This window comes from Leptinotarsa decemlineata, unplaced genomic scaffold, assembly GCF_025532065.1.
Source record: "Leptinotarsa decemlineata unplaced genomic scaffold, Ldec_3_MD MMD2_tig00003335_RagTag_RagTag, whole genome shotgun sequence".
Classification (NCBI taxonomy): domain Eukaryota; kingdom Metazoa; phylum Arthropoda; class Insecta; order Coleoptera; family Chrysomelidae; genus Leptinotarsa; species Leptinotarsa decemlineata.
The window spans coordinates 3,240,761-3,262,215 of NW_027412587.1; the positions used below are offsets into that span (position 1 = coordinate 3,240,761).

The 21,455-nt window shown below is 33.9% G+C and overlaps 1 protein-coding gene across 4 annotated transcripts in view; it reads right to left on the minus strand.

The window, feature by feature from the left end:
* The window catches only part of LOC111504252 (uncharacterized), a 650,330-nt gene that overhangs the window by 526,103 nt on the left and 102,772 nt on the right, over positions 1-21,455 (minus strand). For 2 of the 4 annotated variants that reach the window (XM_074177945.1, XM_074177946.1), the window contains exon 2: positions 18,639-18,680. The exons of the other annotated variants lie outside the window; for them this stretch is intronic. In XM_074177945.1, the coding sequence (XP_074034046.1) occupies positions 18,639-18,680 (42 nt within the window). The remainder of the gene's footprint in view (positions 1-18,638; positions 18,681-21,455) is intronic. 4 annotated transcript variants of the gene reach the window in all.

Genomic DNA, 21,455 nt, shown 5'->3' on the forward strand with positions numbered 1-21,455 from the left:
TTTCGAGGAATGGTTTGAAAACACATTGATCCCAAATTTGGATGTGAATAGTGTAATAGTTCTTGACAACGCTTCCTCATTCGAGACAGCTCATCAAAGTACCGAATAAAAATTTGAAGAAAGATGAAATACAAAGTTTTTTAATGGATATCAATTTTTTTTTGAAGAATACTATACCAAAAACCAACTACTTGAAGTTTTACAGACAAAAACATTTGAAAAAGTGTATGCCTGTGAGAGTATTGTTGAAAAGTATGGACACACCATACTGAGACTTCCCCCCTATTTTTGTGTTTTCAATACCATCGAGTTGATTTGGGGAAATCATCAAGCGTAAAAATAATTTTCCAAAATTTGATAAGAAAGTAATAGAGCTAATTAAAGAAGAAGTATCTAATATTACCGAAGAAGACTGGCAGAAAAGGATTAAAGAAGTTATTTTAGTTGAAAAAGACTATATATAGATTGGACACTTCCATATCAATGGTGGAAATAAATTCATTATTGATTTAAATGACGACAGTGAAACAGAGAATATGGAATAGGAGTTATCAGAAGCTTTCAAAGCAAGTTAGTGAAGTGTTTTTGAAGCGATCGATTGTATTTATATGTGAGTAAGTAGTATTCAGAAGTATTTTCAATTATCACCCTGTTGGGAGCTGTTGGAATGAAGGTTGCACTATATCGTTTACTTGAACTATACCAAGTTTTTTCCATAAAAATATTAGTACCGAAAACCAAAAAATTTCATATACATTTGGTGGTGAGTACAGAATAAACTATAATCAATCATCTTTATGAAACCATATTCAACTCCATTGAATTTATCTCTTCAAAAATTCTCTAATCCATTTCGCAATTGATCTTATACTCAAATCAAGTTGTGTTCTCGCTACCAGTAGAAAGCTGAAGATGCGTAAGATTCCTACACTATCGGTTTCGTGAAATACCACATTCAAGAAAAATGACACGAAGTAGGGCTCGGCATGGGAAATCGTTATGACCTCGACCTTTTGAGCATCCTCACCGTTATATGAAAAGTTCAATTCAGAGTGGCGCACCAGCAATTTGGATTCAAAGAATTCAGACAGGACATTAAGCCCAGCCTAGTGATCGATAAACTCTGTTAATTTGGATTCGTGGAATATATCTGCAGAAGTGTATCTGGAGTAGTTTGATCAATTATTGTATTTTCCATTTTCTGAACCGATATATTTCTAATAAGTGAAATGAAGGAGAGTGTACGCATTACCAAATTGTTGAGAGAAAAAAATGTGTTTGTCTCGGGTCGCCCGACCGAAGTGATAAATTGACTGTTTAATATTGAAATTGATTAACTTGAGTAAAACTAAGGTTATTCCTTGAATTTTGTGTATATTGATATGATAATGTATGATAAGGTTATCTATTATTAATTGCGTATGTAGATATATTATAGCTACCAAAAGCCAATTGTTACTTTTGTAGGATTAAATTATGTTACTAATAATAACCCCAAAATTAGTATCATCATTTTCAAACCACGTTTTACATAATAAATGAATATTCCGTGCTTGCTGGTTAGATTTTTATAATATTGTCAACAATATATGTCTATGGCACACTAAATGCTGAGCGTCTGTCCGACGAGAGAGGAGGAGCCTACCTTCCGCTGACGTATGCGTCATAGAAAGACAAGCCAGAAAGACTGGCAACCTAACGCGTTAGGTAGGTGTTTACCCTCTCATATGAAGTTATCACTTCAAAAATTGATCCAAAAATTAAATTTGAAATGAATAAAAGAAAAATACAATACATACATTTCCAAAAAATGATCAACATTCAGTCACCAAATCTTTTGTGTAAGCGCATGAGCCACGGTCAGCATGAGGAAAGTGAACTACTCAAATGCGCTTTGAGTCTTTTTTGAAAGTTTTTCAACGTGTAGGATCTGAATTCATTAGGCAGGGGATTGTAGAATTTAGCTGCGTTGTATGAGAACCTGCGAGTAAAAACCGAAGGCCTGTGTTCAGAAATAACCAGCAACGACCTGTTTCTAGTGGAAAAGCTGGTAATGTTTGAGAAAGAATTCAATTTTTTCATTAAATAATGTGGCCATCCGGTCTTCAAGTCTTTGTGGGTATTTGTGAATAGTGGCAGTATCCTGAGTTTCTCTAGTTGCAGCGGAAAAAAAAATAAAAAGAGGAGAAAATTTCACAAAAATAGTACTATTTCCCGGAACTGTGGGATAAAAATTTATAATTTTTCCAGAGGGTTAAAAATACGTTATAAAACGGGTACTCGGCTAGCGCAAAACACGACCACTCTGGACCTTTGATGAAGAAATGCTATTTCAACTTATTGAATATCAAAATTAAGAATTCAAAAACATTCAGGCACCTACTGGATGAAAGTTTTTGGAGCTATTTTGAAAGGTCTCAGACTAGATTCCCGGTATTTTTTAATTTGTCTTGAAAAATTTACTTAGGATAAAAATTAAATAGCTTCATTATTCTTTGCAAATTGTGTTTTTTATATGAGTTATATAGTCAGATTCATTATTCATTACAAGATATTCAAACATAAAAAAATATAAAAAAAATTGAAAAAACCAGATGTATAGAGTATGGAATGGTGAAGTAGAGAACATAATTTTTGAAATTCGAATTAAAAATAAATATAAATTATAAATACATTTTTTTACCAAAAAATAATACTTGGTTTGTTTTGTTACGTTGTTCAGAAAGAGGAAAAAAATATATAGGGAAAGTTCAATTGTTTATTAAATAAACAATGAAAATTCAAATGCAAACATTTTTACGTTATCAAAGAGCAAAATAAATTACGATTTGCAAAGAAATGGTTCCTCAATATTGAGTTTTCTAAGCTTCAAACAAACGTTGAATACCCGGTACGGACCCGGAACCAGCGACTTACTGCCAGTCATCACCCGAAGACGATTGTACTCGTACTCGTATTTTATTTCACTATTATCTCATTTCAGGTTTATTTTGGTTAATATAATTTTTATTTTCAGCTATTCATTTTCAATTCTTCTTTTTTAGTTGTTTCAGGGATTTCAAATCATTTTATATAGTAGAAAATGGAAGTCCGAACTAGTGAAATTTGTCATGAAACATTGTCAATCACCTTCAAACAAATTTTATAGTCTCTGTTATTCGTTTATGAACTCGGAAGGGGAATAGGCCAGGCAAAGAAAGATTACCGTTTTACCATTTTGATAGAAAGAATTAGTACTTATTGCTATTCAACGTGGTAATCAACGTGGCTGCTTCAGTCCTTGGAACTATTCCTCCTTCACGTAATTTTGATGAGATCATGCATTGCCCTCATTTCAGTACGTAACTAAAATCTCTTCAAAACAAGCCGAGATATGTGTATATTCATCAGTCTCCTATCAAGGGTAATTCACAAGTGACGGATCCACATGATTCTTTTTCAGTGCGGTCTTAGGCCATTTTTGTTCCCCAAATATGAGCTGCAGTCCTCGTGGTTCTGGTTCTCTTTCAATGGAAAATCATCATGGAGCAAGAGCTGAATCGATCCCTCTACAAAACCCTTCTTCACTTGGAAGGGTTCTGATTGTTCTGAAATGGTTCTGATGCAGATTCTATGAAACATGTTCTTTCTTACAAATCAGTAGAGAGTTGTTCTGAAAATCTTGCAAAAAAATTAGATTGGATAATTAAGGAAACACTTGCTACATGAATAGCATTTTGCAAGTGTTGTTCATGACGAAAAATTTCAAGAACGAGGCTTTAACGATGAACGAGGATGAGAATGTTTCCTACTTATTCACCAAACTAAAACAATTGTTCATGCAGTTGCAGTTTCGTGAGAATGTATCATCTTTCCCACCAACCGATTTCCTGGAGCCTTTAAAATCCACTAGATACTTGTTAGGATAACTAGAGGATTGTTCCGAATTTTTGGGGTTCTTGTTGAATCCTCTTCGTGAGCAGAAAAATATCACAAAATACTCCTGACCGCTCTGGATTGAATGATTTCGTACAGTCTATCTCGTCTTATGTTTGAAGATCTTTTGCTGGAAAAATCCTCACTTGTTTGCTTTGTTACAAATGTTCAAGAGATACCAAAAACGTATGTGACTTCCTGGAACTTCAACTAGCATTTCATAATATGACTGATAACCAGTCCGTGCAAAGCTTATTGTTAAATCATCTGAAAATGAAAGTCTCAACGGGTGATGATAAACTGTATTGCCAAACATGCGCCAAACTAACTGACTATTATAAGACAGCAAGTATAGCTGAGGCACCAGTCAATCTAATAATAACACTGATGATCTTCAAACATGACTCAACCTCTGACGGAAGCACCAAACTCTTACGAAAGTTCGAAATAGATGAACACTTCAATCTAGCAGACCACTATTATAATATAATTTATATTATATTATAATTGTCATGCAGTCATCGTTCACTGTGGTTCTGGCGTTGAATTTGGTCATTATTACGCATTGGTCAAAGACGAAACGGACTGGTTCAAGTTTGACGATAGTAGTGTCACTAAATATTCTAGCGATATTTTGAATTTATTGGAGCTTCTGGAGGCACCTTACATTTGATTTTATGCATGAAAGAAAGGACATTGGCAGATCGAAATTTTCAGATGATGTAGCGCTGTAGGTTTTTCCAGGTTTTCCTGCAGCTGAATGAGCAACTGCGCCACTGGAATCAATCCTCAAGTCGTCCCGGAGCGCCAATTAATTGTTGCTGTTGTTTCGTGATTTGTATTAATTTAAAAAAATATCCAGGAATTTATTTCTTTCAGTTTATTTTTTCTGGTTCAATAAATATAAACTTTCCTGTTAATTTTTGAATTTTTTGTCAGACCTTCACTAAAAACCAATTTGGTTTTGAAATTAAAATCAAATTGTTGTTTCGTTGTTTGGCACCTACTTACTTTTTTTCAAAAACAATACTCCTGTGTTTATTTTCAGTACCATTCCACAAAGATACATTTCCAAAAATGTGTTGCTGAATATGTGCTTCCATTTGACTTGGTTTTCCGGAGGCCGGAAATTCATGAAATGATCTGTGATGACAGCGGCAAAAGGTATGTTGATCAGACAAAACAAACTATTGAATGTAGTTTCAAAGAACACACAGTACATATTCGTTTTCGAAGAAAATTTTTATTGGATCCAATAACTTAGAAATATTTTTGTAATCTTCCAGATGTCCAATTTGGGGGTTGTTTCACCTCATTGAGTTGATTTAAGATTTTTTATTATCCCAATTGAAACTAAACCCGAACTAAAACTTTACAAACATTTGAGTAGATAAGACTGTATTACTATTAACGGACACTATCAGACGTTATCTATTTTGATGCTGTGTAAAATAATTAACACTATCTATATTCAGCTCATATCTCCTTTTGGCGAAGAATTAATTTAATTTGCAAACAAATCTTAACCCAAAATACCTATAGCCACATACATATTTTTCACACAAACTCCCATTTTGACCGAAAGTATGTTAACTATTTTGTCAATATCAATTACTGTCACCAAATATTGGTTCTCGCGTCATATATTCACATACTTGTGTGAAATGAATAAATATTGTAAATTATTCAGTCATCATTTTCTGATTACCAATCAGAATCTATAGGATTACGGACTTTTTCATACACATATGTTTTTGAAACACTTATTACAGATGTCAAGTGATCTGTACTTCTGTACTCCTCACATTAAAAGTGCCCTTGAATTCTAACATCAAATTGTTGCTATCAATTAACGAAATTGCCCTCAGAAAGTAAAAATATTGATCATTTTTATGCCAGCGATTAGTACTAGATTCCCAGGTATGCAAAGTACATAAAAACTCACCAACTGGTTTCGATATTTTAATTGCATTCAATTAAACATGGAATTGTTATATAATACAATCATAATTATTGAACTGAAATTATTTCTATGATTGGGTGATTTAAATATTATTGAATAATTGTTGAAAATTTCCAACAATTCAACAAATAAACAACCCGATTTCATGAAGTTGACAATAATGCCATCTAATGCTCTTACTTGTATTCACGTGCTCATACAGTGAAATATTTATTGAATATGTGGGTATTTCAGGCTCAATTCATCAGTTTGACTGATTGGTAGAGGTTTCAAATTAGTCCTCCAACTAACTTATGAAAAAAATAATCCTGAAATTTAGGATTCCTACTATTCTTGAATTTTTCAGGTAGTGAGATTGAATGGAACCATTTCTCAAATCCACTTGACGTTGGATTTGAGAAATGTGTTATGATCCAGCTATTATGATTCAATGAAAAAGTTTAAAATACACCTTTACTACCCGTGGTATTCTGATGACGCATTGAATGTTAAATAAGGGCGCACGATCTCAGGGTGAGGAGTCAATAACATATTTTTCTCATCCATGGTGTGAAGTTCAATTCAGGACAGGATCATCTGGAGCAAAACTTTAAATCATTTGGACAAAATAGACATGGCAAACGCAAACCTTAGCTGCATGCTTCGAACGAATTTTCCTACGTTTTCACCAGTGAACGAAGTGAAATATGAGGATGATATCAATGATTATTCAGGGCGGTGCTGTTACCCGTACTAGCTTCCATCGAAAACACTACCTAGTCCCTTGGAGGTATAACGAAACAATTCGCTATATAGTGTTTTTCTTTTATGGGTCTACAAAAACATCCCAAGTGCCATATGTATCTCTCTAAAGGTGGCCCTAGACGGTCAATCATTATGATTGATCAAAAGCTTGAGTCAATCGATTGACTCAAGCGTGATTGACCGTGTAGGAACCTGACTCAAGTGGTTGAAGGAGGGGGTTGATCGTCTAGGGCAGTTTTCGTCAGTCACTAGGTAGAAACCATGGCGTCCACTACGGAAAGTGAGCTTCCCGAAAACCCTGAGCGGGAATTCATTAACCTGTTGATTGAATTATATCGCGATTGTCCGGAATTATGCTTGTTGCTTTTGCTTTTTTCCTCTTGAGGGCAACCAATGTGAGGGAGCGGTAGGCCAAATCCGCGTTCGAAACCATTGCTCACCAAAATGAACCACCAGCGAATGAACAAGTGTGTACTGGTCCCATTTCTGTTGAGAAGAAGGTTTTGATCAAAAGATTGAAGGGCTGATTGCAGTTAATTGAAGCGTGCGTCAATCGATTGACTCAATCGTTCATTGTAAAATGGTAATGAGTAAGCTATTTGAATAAGATAATGATGAATAAGATATTGATCTGTATCACAGAAATACGTTTGTTGCCTCAAGTATTTCATGTACATCATATAGCCCTTCACACCATACAATCTGAAGTAATATCTCTGGGGTTATCGTAAAATAAGAAGGTGGATTTTTTTATACTTCTTGCATCATTCAAAATTTAATTTTGACATCAAACGATCGTGATGAAAAGTAACTTTGAAAAATGTGGCCACGTTATTCACATTGATTATTTCAAAAGTTTTGTCTGTTTCAATGTCATTTATTTTTGTTGTTTCATATCTCAATAAATATTTATTCTACTATGTCTGATCGATAGAGAATTTTGTACTCTATACATTGATGCTGTTGTTTCTTTTTGCTGTTTTCAGCTCATAGCGATTTTCGACCAATTTTTCTCTACGATAGGCTCATTCAGGCTGATTTAGTTTTTTATTGAAAGTTATATATCATAAAAGTAAATCATCTCCCAAGTATCCCACGAAATTTTCCGGTTTATATGTCAATAAACAACTGAGGAAAATGTGAGATCGCTGGTGATACATCTTGACGTCACACCAGGCAAACGAGCTTCGAGCGGTGGCAACGGGGCCTGTAGTTGGAGATTATGAATCACTACTATCGTCAATTCAATTTAATTTTCTTCAAAGTAATGTATACAATTCTGGGTAACTGGCATTTTGAGACAAAAGTTCTATAATAAATAAAGAGTACCTTGTGATTCCAAGACATAATTTCGGATTTTCCTCTATGACGTAAAAAGATCTTCGCTCGATATTGTTTTTCGAATTCCAGTTTTCAACTAATATTCCAGACAAAGTAGAATCTGATGATGTATCAACAGAAGTCATGTCTGATGTACTTAAACTCTCACTGTCCTCGGGGGAACTTTCTGTTTCTGTATTTTCTATTTCTTAAGAACGATTTCTTTGTCGGTGGTATATAATATTTACGGTCTGTTTAGCTTTTGATCTTTGAAAAACCTGTTCATTAACTTGAATTCTAACATCAAAGGTCTTTTCCTGTGTACCTGCTTCATCAGACATGATTTGATATTCAGCGATATCTTCGTTACAAGTATTCAATAAAATTTGTTTCTCCTTTTTTTGAACAAACGGTGGAGAGTTTTAGATGTATGGGCTGTCGGTCTATCAATCTGGCAATCAAATATATGCGGAATTACGCCTGGTTTCAGTATAATTTTTCCCACTTTCATAGTTTTGATATACATGTAATTTTCTGAGTCTGTTTCAACCTAAACTTCAAAGTAGTGCTCAGAGTAAACTATATTTTTTTTAATAATCATTATCATTCGTACTTACATTAAAATGATCTTCGCAACAAAAATGCGTCGCCTTGGCAGATACAAAGTCGGCCCTCTGCAAAGCGCGCTGCCATAAATTTCGTAACAGTTACCAAAGAATTCTTGCATTTAGGAAAGATGCAATATTTGTAACGTCATTTTTTATCATTATTCATATTCACGCAGTTGACACACTGCAGTAAACAACACACAACTTGCTTTCTACGGCTTTAGCACACGTATTTCGCTTATCTGCTAGCACTCCCTTGTCGCCGAGTCGACTGAACGCCCCGTTTCGGTGAACGCCACATTCAACAATTAATTTGAGGGGGAAGATAAAGGGTGAAAATTCAGATTTTTTGCAGATGTACTATTTAAAATATAAACTTTCAAATTATGAAATGAAAAAAAATTGTTAAATGAGCCCAATCTCCAAACGCTGCCAAAAGAGCTTGAAAAATTAACTTTTGCATCATTTTGCAATTATGGTATTAATGAACGCACTTTAGAAATTGCTTAGCAAAATTTCATTCCTGAGATTTTAGCCTCGAAGATGGTTTGAGAACCCTGGTGGAGACCGAACCACTACAAACGGTGCGTGGGATGGGCGTCAGCTTCCATGCGGTTTTTGATGGTTTAAAACGTATTTGAAAAGTCATAAAGCTCGAAAAGTGGGTGCTCCACGATTTGAACGATCCACAGAAATTGTCACGTTCCTTTTGTCACGATCGTTTTTTGGTTGTGATCTTCACGTGTGACGAAAAGTGGATCCTCTATGACACCAGGAGATGTTCAAGACAGTGATTGGGCACCAATGAGCCACCCAGGAACTTTCCAAAAGCAGAATTCACCAAAAAAGACCATGGTGATCAGCGGCTTTTGCAAACCATCACAACAGAGTCCTATTGTAGGAAATTCCACGAAATGTACCAGCCGGCACTGGTCAACAGTAGAGGTCGGATGTTGCTCCACGACAACGCCCCTCCGCACCTTTCACAAACCACCGCCCAAAAATTGAACGAATTGAGCGTCGAAGTTATGCCCAACCCACCATCTCTCCAGACCTCTCGCCAACCGATTATCATCTTTTCAAGCACTTCAATAACTTTCTCGCCGGTAGAGCATGTGCCAGTCAGGACCAGGCAAAAACGGCCTTCGTCGACTTCATCGAATCCCGACAATACAGGTTTCATGCTGAAAGAATAAATCGATTTGTGTTGGCAAAGGCGCACTGATTCAAATGCCGCTCATTTCAATCAAATTGTACTTATTTCAAATTTCAGCTGCATTAGATGATAATTTTTATGAAATCTCATTAGATTTGACAGTTTACTTCATGAAATATTCATACTCAAAAAAAAGTTTTTGTGTAAAAGAAATAGATCTCTTTAAAAAACAAATCTGTTTAAAATCTGGTTTTCCGTTAACCAGCGGTCGCACCCCTACGAACGACAACCCTCAGAAGTCGAAACTTGTGCGAGCTAATAATTAACGAGGTCTTACCTTTTGACGTGTGATTTCTAGCAGGTTATCACGATATCAATATCAAAGAAATAATTCAATTGAATAGAGTCAAAATGGTTTATTATTCTAAAAATTTATAAAAAGCGAAATTTCTAGCCCTTTTATCCCCATAAGCACTATTTCCAGATCAAAATGGGAAGCTCGTTCATAGATGAGGAATATAAAATTAACACAACTACTTCGATCGTACCAGATTGATCTGTTTCCGAACGTTTCAGATTATTCCCGAACATTCCAGAATATTCCTGGATGTTCTGAAATGTTGTGGAATATAGTAAAATGGTCTCGAAAATTCTGGAATGTTCTAAACTGTTCTAGAATTTTTTAGAGCGCGAAACTTCCAGCCCCTCAGGTGAAGACAGGAAATGGAAAAATTTGATATCGCTCTTCACTAACACCTCGTACTGAATTGAGAAGCGGAAATTATTCGTGGATAGCTCCCTTACGAATGTATTTCAAAAAAATCTGTTTTATTTCATAAACATCAACGTGTATATTGGCGTTCTGTACCTCAGAGATTATGTGATCTGTTTATTTTGATGATTTTGTTTATCAAGAATTACATTGTTCGCAGAAGTAAACACCGAACTGATCAGTCCACGTGCTATTGATTTCACTCTATAAAACATCATACCTAGTCTAGTCGTTACAAAACAGACTCAATGTTATTGAGAGAGAGAGAGAGAAAGGTCAAAGTCATTGTATGAGTGTTAATTGTTTTAATGAATGCAAAGTGAAAAAATTACGTACGTAGGAAAAAATTTCTCAGAAATTATATTCATCATCATCTTGTATCTTGTACACAAATTCAGTTGACCTTTGAATTCCCCCAACTCTCGATGTTTCAATTGAGAATAATAGTTCCTTTCGTTCGTTGTTTATATATGTTGTGCACTCTCGCATAATTTATTAGTAAACGACGGGAAATCTCATACATTTACCGTCCAAAGGTTGGTTACTTGTCAGATACAAAGTTCACACCTAATGGACAAGACTCCAGCAGCCTTGATGCAGATGTTCAACCGCACTTCTATTTGATTATCGATGATTTTTCATGTTCTCAAAATAAAATGTGTAGTTTCTACTACAAATATTTTAGAATCACACTGTTTTAACTTATTCATTCAATCAATTTTTTGATCTATCAACAGTTTGAAAACCAGGTATATCCCTAATGCTATACCTCATTACTCATTACACATTATCTCATTACTCAGGATGAGTGTATGGGTAGAGATACACTAACTACGAAATGATTAGAGTGTATCGCTAGATAACACTTCATTATTTAACATAATGATGCACTGTTTGGAACCTTTGGTGTAGTAATGAATATTACTGGAGTTTTTTCCCAACACCAAATCGTCATTTTTAACGCCTCGACATATGTTTTGATCACCAAGTGATCATCTTCAAAGAGGAAGATTAAAACTGGAAACTACGAAAGGGTCAATACTCTCATTACTAACGGACCGTATGCGAAATTTTCCAGGAACCCGTTACCAAAGATGATTGCCGAAGTGAAAGACGTCCTCAAGAAATGCGACAACATACTTACCCCTCAATTGAAACGGAAGTTACAAGTTTCCAACCCAATGGTATCGAAACTATATTGCCTCCCAAAAATCCACAAACTGGGAAAATCAATGCGCCCCATCGTGTCAGCTATTGGAGCTCCTACCTACCAAATAGCAAAGTGGCTCACTAAGGAATTTGAAACCTTATCTCTTGCGGAACCAAGTTTTAGTATAAAAAACTCTTTAGAGTTCATACAACATACAAAAAACGTGGTTCTGCAAGAAGGTGAGGTTTTGGTTTCTTTTGATGTTAGTTCCTTATTTCCTAGCGTCCCAATTTCACAGACCTTGCAATACCTCAGGGAATTACTAGAGAAAAATAATTTCAATAATAACGAAATCGATGAATTCGTTTCTCTTACTAATTTGTGTATGAAATAAAATCGGTTCCAGGTAGAAGGTTGCTTTTATGAACAACAGGAACGGCCATGGGAAACCCCTTGTTCCCCTACCTGGCAGACCTGTTCATGAGCAGATTCGAAATGGAAACCAAAGAAAAGTCGAAGTATTTTCCTAGGATTTGGCTAAGGTATGTGGATGATATTTTCGCGATATTCGATACCAAAAAATCGAATATTGACGACAACTACCATTTCTTGACGTTTTGGTAATGAGGAGCCAATATGGAGGGTTAGAATAGGATATATTCAGAAAAGAAACAAGCACTTACGGGTATATTCCTGACAGTGCACATCACTGTGGACAGCACAAACGTGCTGGGTTGAATTTTTTAGTGCATCGTCTTTTAACTTTCCCTCTAACACATGATAGGTTCCCAAAAAAAAAACGTACAATACAGGAAATAGCAGCCACTAACGGTATTGTAGATGACATAATAAGGAAGAAGAAGTTTAGGTTAAGAATGAACGAAATCTCGACTTTCAGAAAGGAGACAGGACACATTGCAAAAATAAATTTGGATAGGCAATATTGTAAAATTAATTTTTATATAGCTAAAAGTTGTTTTATATAAACATATATTCTAAAATAATAGATGAGGCAAAATTATAAAATTAATTTAGATTGGTATACCTGTATGGTTGGTACGCCTGGATGGTTTACCTGTATGGGTTACCTATATAGCAGAAATAGGGTTAGCTCGCATTAGTTTCTAGTTTTAATCTTCCTCTTTGAAGATGATCACTTGGTGATCGAAACACGTGTCGAGGTGTTAAAAATAACGATTTGGTGTTGGGAAAAAACTCCAGTAATGTTCATACACTGGAAAAAGTCAGCGTTGTTATCACACTCGTTATTACTATTAGTACTCGTCCAAGGATGCCACATTTTAAACAGATAACAAAAATTTCAAGTAATTATAACTCCACTAATATCGAATTTCAACATTCTAATCGCGATCAGTTCCTGAACTGAACACGACGGCGATAACCATCACCGTATTTCCGATTTCAATTCGTCATCGTAGCATGACTTCAAATTTAATTTTATGACTCTTCAGCCAATCATAAAACTCGGTTAATGAAAATTATCCAATAGGAACCGCCAATTCTACAGTCCACGTGGACTAGTTCGTAGACGGTTCATTTCCATGTATTGGTTTTTTTTGTCATTTAAGAGTGCCGTCAAGTTTAAGTATGCACAATATCGTTCACTTCGACTATACATATTCGATGTTGTGTTTTGAAATATGAATATTTCCAATTTTTTTCTTTGAGTCCGCTCCTTAATAGTGATTTGGTTTGCATAATGGAGTTTTGTTTGCATAGTTTGCATAGTTTTGCTACATATTTTAATAATGTTAGAGTTGACAGATTTGAAAATTCAACACCATTCCTCAATATGGAGCCTAATTTCATTAGCTGAAGACACGGCATTTTGAAAATGAGGAATTAGTGATATATTTTAGTCAAAGAGAATGCCAAGGTCACATATTTGACTCAAACGTAATTGTATTACTGATATTGTATGGAAATATTAATGTTATTTATTTTCTCTTGTAGAACACCACGCTGCGTTGATAGTATGTCTCGATGTCTTGCTGTAATGCACGAATTGTGAAAATACTTTGATGAATTTTCAAGACACGAGCATAATAGAGTGGAGCATCGTGAGTCCAAAGTGAGACCGTTGATGAACAAGAGAAATGAAAGAGGCCAAGGAATGGAAAAGACGATACTCTTGGAATTCAACCTATTAACTTATATAAAAAAACTTATGAACATGTTAGTTTAGTGGATAATCCTAGAAAATAAAGCTATAGCAATTAAATTTTCAGATCAATTCTGTCGAAGGTTTCTGTATATCCATGTAAACAACATCTACTTGATAATACGATATTTCGCAGATATATTGATTTACAGACAAAAGTTTTGACGCATAAGACTTTTAATAAATAATCCCGTGTTATCAAAGTTTGTCAAAATTACAATACTGGAAATAGGCCCATAATTTTACATTTTTATCAAGTTGCCCTTCCAAGTATTAAAAAAAATGTTGTTTTCGATCATCAAATTGAAATTATATTCCAAGGGTTGTAACAAACGAACAATTCAATTCTTAATCATGAAGTCTAGACCCACAATGAATTAAGTTATTTGGATGATTCAACACCATTCTCTGTTATGTGAGCTGATTGACTTATCTTTGAGGTGAACTTTTAGCTAAATCGGAATTGAGCAAAGTATATACACCAAAAGCTTTCACAATATCTTGTACGCCTATTAATAAATGTCAACCTCACACTTTCTTACACGACTCGAAATTAACGCATACATACTTATGAACGTACAGGTGATAAGTAAAAAGTCCTCAAATTCTCTTGTAAGATACAAATGATAGTAGTTCTAGATAGTAGTTCTAGACGCCACTGACCGTCAAGGTAATTGGGGAGAAAAGTAGTTTTTAGCAAAAATTGATGATGAAATCCATTTCGAAATAATTTTTTGGTCCCGTATGATGTTTGTAGTATTCGTGTTATTTGGACAAGTTTCACACACTTATGTTTATTGGCGACCATTGCTATGAATTATTATTTATTGTAATAGCCGACTAATAAAAAGGTAATCACATTAAGCGGACGTTTGACATTTTCTTGGGGGCCACTGTCAAGTTTTATTGTTTAATCGTGGTATGAATATTAGTGTTAATTATTTAGTTCATGGCTCTTTCTGTTTGACCGTCATATATAAGAATACTGGGTGGTACTTCGTCACTCGGATTTAATACTTATCCCATGAACGTTGTTTGCTGGTGAAAAATTATGAGGTAATAAATGCTGTCACACTTCTCTTATGGAGATAAAATTTAGTTAAATGAGCTGTTATCGACGTATATTCCATTGGAATATGCATAGACCTAATTTTATTTTGGCTACTTCACTAGAGGGATATGCCTGAGGAATACCGAATATCTACTTTTATATTCAGACTCGATTTCCTAAATTGAAGTTCTCGAAACTAGAAATAGGTTTTCTTGTATGTCTGTGTACGTGACTGTTCAAAAAACAAGATGAATTTTCAAATTTCGCTGGCTACATGCATTCGATGAGATTTTTAATTTTTTTTATCTTAATACACTCATCTGGAACATATGTTTTCAGTTTCAGACACAATAGAAATTGATGAATGAACACCTCATTTCTTGAACATTTATTGATCTGTCGACCAAACCCAGATTTTGGCCTTAAAATGCACTTATTTTGGGATTGATTATTAAAGAATATGTGGAGGAGAAATGAAATACATGAAATATCGAACAGATCTTTGACTAGCAAAAAATAAAACGTTTGTGTAGGTAGTCTATTGCACCTGGAAACAATAGGGAAAAAATTACTACTTCGCAAATGCTACAGTAATGTTTCAATTCAAATGTCACCGTTCCATACTGAATAACTCTGCGAATATCTGCATTCGAAATGAGCCACCAGATATTGTTAGTCAAGCAAAAAATCTTAGTGTTTTGATGGATGTAGATCTGAGATTTGGAAAATTTATAAATAAACTCTTACAACGTGCCTATTCTGCACTGAAAATCATTTATGGTAACCGACATATTCTGCCTTATTATGTGAAAAAGTCCTTATGTGAATCTTTGGTGCTTTCAGTTTTCATTTATGCGGATATTCTTTATGATCCATGTTCAGCCAATCATTACACAAATAAGATCAAAAAAAATAAAAATTCATGCCTTAGGTTAATTTTTGTTCTTGGTCGGCGACACAGGATCTCATAAAAGCTTCAAGAAATTGGATGGCTGAATACGGAGAAAAGAAGGTTACTTCACTATGTCTGTTTTTTCCATAAAATAATTGTAACAAGAAAACCTTCATATCTTCATAGGTGAATCACATATCTTACTGACATCCATAACCTAAATATTCGATATAAAATATGATTGCAATGCCGAAATTCAAAACAGAAGTGTTCAGGCGGTCTTTCAGGTACCAAATTTGTCGAAAGTATAATTCTGTCCTCAACCTCCGCAAAAAATTAAATCTCAAAAAGTTCAAAACTGAATATAAAGACTATTTGTTAGACTGAAATTAAATCGAATTATTGATATATTGTAAGGTGTATATTCGTATTTATATTATATCATTATAAACAATCACAGTTTTATTTTTGTTTTTCTTTTTCTTTCTATTTGTTCTCTTTTCAGGGTTGAGTGAAAGAACATTTTCTGTGATGTATTTCATTACGGACGAAGAACTTCGCCCTTCATTTCAATTGTAGGTTCAATATATTAGTTATGATGTGTCTTATGTTTTGGTTATGAAATAATGAAGGCGATATTATTATATGGTTTTCACTAAAGAAGAAAATTGAAAAATAAACAATTATTTTAGAAGTCAAAATGCCAACCGATCGGCCTATGAAAGATATATTCCTAGCTAATGATGAATTTGTAATTAGGTATCTAAGTAGCATAAGTTGTTGTATATGATGTTCTATTCGTATACACAGGGTGAATCTCCAGGAACTACATCGATTGATTGTGAGAAAACTATAATTAGAAATTTTGTATAGTTGTCTTGACAGTATTTGGTGATGGTTTCTTTTTTTCTGGTAATCGGGTCGCAGATGTATCACATTTCCTTGAAATAACTCTATCACATTCTCCGTAAACAATAAATAAATTTAAATAATATCCGTTTGATTAATTCAATCGTCCCGGCATGATTCATTACTGACAAATTACAAATTACAAGTAGTGACATTATCATATCAATTGATTGTTTTCTAACGCCGCGCCGTCATGGCCAAATGACAGAATTCATAAAACGTATAGTAAGTATTCCATCGATAAAAAAATATTAAATTGGAAATAAAAAACTACTAATTTTAGAAATAGGTATCCTTATACAAAGTTATCGTTTTTTCATAATTAAATCTCATTTTCTTCATGCATTAAATCTATATCTATTCAATAATACTGATAACCGTTTACTAAAATTAAAAAATAATTAAGAGAAAAACTTAAATCATAATATAATTACATTATCATTTACACTAATGACATTTCAAATAGAAAATGATTTAGTGCCTCTTTAAAATCTGTAAATTTTAAAATTCTTCCACTACGTCGAAAATTATACTTGGGAAGACCTGCTGCACTTTCAAAAACGTATGAAGTTTGTTTCGATGAAACAATGGTTGTACCAGTTACTCAAGAAAAATTCTTATCAAATCGAAATAACAAAGATAAGTTCATTAATATGTTAATTGAAAAATTACAAGCTGAATAAAAAGTGGATAAGTTAGGAAAAAAATGATAAAATATAATATAATAGTTAATAAAAATTGACAAATATTCATAATCATTGATTTATCGATAGTTCATCAACTATATATGGCACGTTTTCGACCGGAGGCACTGGTTGACCTGAAGTGATGCTGTGACCGCGTGCTCTCCGCCCTCTATCTCGAAAACGGTTCACCGTATAAAAATTTTTTTCAAACAAAATTTGTAGAGAATTTTGTATTCTACAATATTGATAATAAATACAAATAGCAAAGAACCCATAGGAAATGAGATATTTCCAAAAATAGCGCAAAAAACCGATTTTTGTGAACTTTGACCTTGAAATTTAACAGTTGCTTACACCCTACCATATGTAGGTTTTGAGACAACTTTTAGGGTGTCAATATACAAGTATTTACAGACTTACAGCTGGGTATCTCGAATTCCGAGGTGAACTTACTATAATGACTGGACTATTAACCAAATTGAAAGAGATATAATTTCAGTAGAGATAAATTTTTGGGAAGGAAAGTTTTGGCTCTCTGCTCTATTTTGAAATCAAGGTTTTCCTCTTTTGGAAGATTCCCACATTTCATTGTATGAAGATGGAGAAGAAGAAAGCCAAAACCTATCTCTCTCAATTAACTACCTTTTATTTTCGTATTTTCTAATGAAACTTTGATGTATCCTATATTATTTGTATTAAATATCATTATTATTATCATTATGATTAATATATTATTGATCAAATACTTTAATCGATCATTCTATCAATTATATCACTCAAACAACGGTCCTGTTTATCAGTTTTCTAATATTTTATTTGGAATAACTTAGTTATTAACTGTTAGTTATTCGATAACCAATGAACTCAATACAAGTTATGCGTTTTCCTATACTTTTTGTATTTACAAGTAGAAGTACTCAGTTGATTTGGTTGAATTTGAAAGATCATCACTTGATGCCCGATTCAAACTAATTTGTTTATTTATCTATTTGAGAAAAATTAAACTGGAAAGTTCGTCCGCGAACAAACAAATCTTCGGTTAACTTGGCAAAGAGAAATTTTGTGAATCCGTTTCAGAAGAAATAATTCAGCAAACCAAAATGAATTCTGTTATTTTCTGTAAATAATTCAGAAAATCTTTCCAGTAACTCATATTAAACTTTTTTTTCATTTGTCAGACGAACGTAGTGAATGAAACCCAGGAAAGAATATTAGCTAAGCTGAAACCCACAACCGAAAATGTTAGACGAATTCTGAAAGACCCATTATTTTCACGATAATCTTACTCACCAACATTCTCAGTGCTCGACACAAGAATTTCTGCATTGAAACCTGAAAGAAAGTATTCAATGACCTTGGTAGTTTTGATGTTATATAAACAAAAATAAATATATGGCAGAGATTAATCTCAGATAATAATTCACCACATTATTTGTTTGAAGAGGTTTCAGTGTCGAATAAATTATGTACCTATAAATTAAATATGAACAACTGCCATAACTGAAAGTTAACAGCGAAAATAATGAACTCTGCGGTAATCTGAGGCACCTACAAGGAAAAAAGATGATATTACAAAGTTTATTATTTTTTTCTATGAGAATACATCTTCATTTAAAATGTGCCCTTCTACAAAATCATAAATACAGAATTTATACATTTTGATAAATAGAGTACAAGTAGATAAAAATATGAGTACCCAGTCAAGCCAACACGAAACACAGGCACTACAAGAAATTCCTTAAGGCGCTCTGAGAGCGGTGCCTGTGCGAAAGTAGCGATTCACATTGGATTTGAATTGCTGGAGATTAAATCCATTCGGAAAAACGTTCTCAGGAAGTAAGTGAGGAAGTATTATACAAACATTAGTAAGAACTTCTTAGGAAAAATACTTTTCATTTTTTTAGCAACCAATAATGAAGTTGTCAGACAATAGTTTGTACGATTTAAAGTAGTTTCGAAGGTGTTATGGCTCAAATTTCTGCCAAGGACACGAGTAATTTCAATACGACAGGTAATAGGGTTATTTAGTATTTTGTACAAGTACCAAATTGAGGTGACGATTCTTTTTTCATTATTGTTTAGGAAGGACAGCGTAGTTGACACGTTCCAAAGTCGGAAAGATAAATATAACTGATAAGAATTTCAAAAATTTGTTTCAACGATTTCTAAGAAAGATACATAATAATAATATTCGTTTTGATTGACTGAAATACAAAGTATATCAATACACAATAGGTAGGTCGGTAGCCGGGCAACTCGACGTCGGTGTTTTGTTCACTCTCTCAATCGACCAATGTGTGAGTCGGTGGTTCAAGCCCTAGGCTGAACGATCGATTTTCACTTGCTATCATTAGACTTCGTTAGTCCTTAGCTGTCACAACTTTCGACTTCTGAGTGTTGTCATTCGTAGGGGTGCGACAGCTGGTTAACGGAAAAACAGATTTTTTTCAAAAATAATATGACAATACAAAATATATAGAAAATAATGTCAGTCAAAAGACGGAGTTCAAATCTAGTCGACAAAAGAGACTTGGTCATCCATAAAACATACATTTCAAGTAGATGCACGTTATTTGAATCAATTTTTTCAAAAAAAGATTCTTCAATCCAGTTCTAGTGCCGATGATTTTTAATTTTATTTTCAACGTGTTTCTTGAATAAAGTCAAAGGTAAGTAAGTCATAACAAGGTGAAATCTCATTCATTAGCCAAGTTACATAATAAGTAAATAAACGTTCGAAGAGAGTTGTTCTGTGGCTTGTGGTATCGGATATTTAGATTATGCACTACCGTTCTGAAACTCATTTCATGGTATAAATAAGGAGGACTTCTGTTGGTTAGTGCTCTCCTTTTAGTCATGTTCATCCAACTCAGATATTTCATAGTATTTGTTACATGGTAACTCCTATATAGGCCGCATATGAGACGAACACAGGTGTTCTGTAATCTAGTTTTATCAGGTTTCAAAAAGGAAGGACCTAAAACCACATCGGCATAGATTGCATGAGATAACACGAGAGACTGACATAAAGTTGTTCTTAATCGGTTATTCAGAATATTTTTATTTGAGTATATCAATATATGGCCATTATAGGCCCTTTTTAGGATCGAAGACACCTGTGAGAAATATCTGAGAGTGTTGAGTCCCAGATTGTTTGTGCTGTGTTCTATAGGAACGTACTCATTGCCAATCAGAATTTTCAATTCAGACAGACATCCCTTTGTAGCTGCTGATCTTTCAATATTGATTAAATATCTTCGCGAGAGAGTTGAGATCATTGTTAAGTAAGCTGTTACAGTAAAAGGAGAGGATTACCGAATGGTGATGGATCTTTTCTTTATGCGATTAATTTCAACAAGATGGTGCGACATGCCATATAGCACAAGAAACATTGAATTTATCGCGTACACGGTTTGAAGGGAGGATTATCTCAAATTGGCCACCAAGATCATGCGACTTGACGCCGCTGGATTAGTTTTTGTGGAGCTATGTGAAAAACAAAGCTTACGAAAACTGTCCCCTAACCATTCAACAACTGAAACAAGAAATTACGCAGATAGTTTGTTGAATTTCCAGAAAGTCGAAATTGCCAAAAAAAACAAATAATAAAAATATGTGAACCTTCAATGAATTGAAACCGTTCTGAAATTAAAAAACCAACAGCACATTATTTTTTAAAAGAATGTTAGCTTAATATATGATAACACATCTGGAAGGGGTATTTTAGACAACTTGAATCGAAAACAAAAATACTATATCGACATTAGTACTTTTACGGCAAAAAATCTTATTTTTCGAAACACGTTTAAATGAATATTTGAATTTTGCTCAATATTGACTCTAGGAAAATGCACCCAAGAAGTATTTGATTTATCAAATGCTCACCCATCTTGATATATATATATATATATATATATATATATATATATATATATATATATATATATATATATATATATATATATATATGTTCATCGAAGGTTTTCACGGACAGGAATATGTTGAAATTATTCTTCGGGTTTATTCCGTGTGGTGTATTGTCATCCCCGATGGGAATGAATTTCGCAACGTTTCGACAAAATCACAATTGTCATCATCTGGCGATTA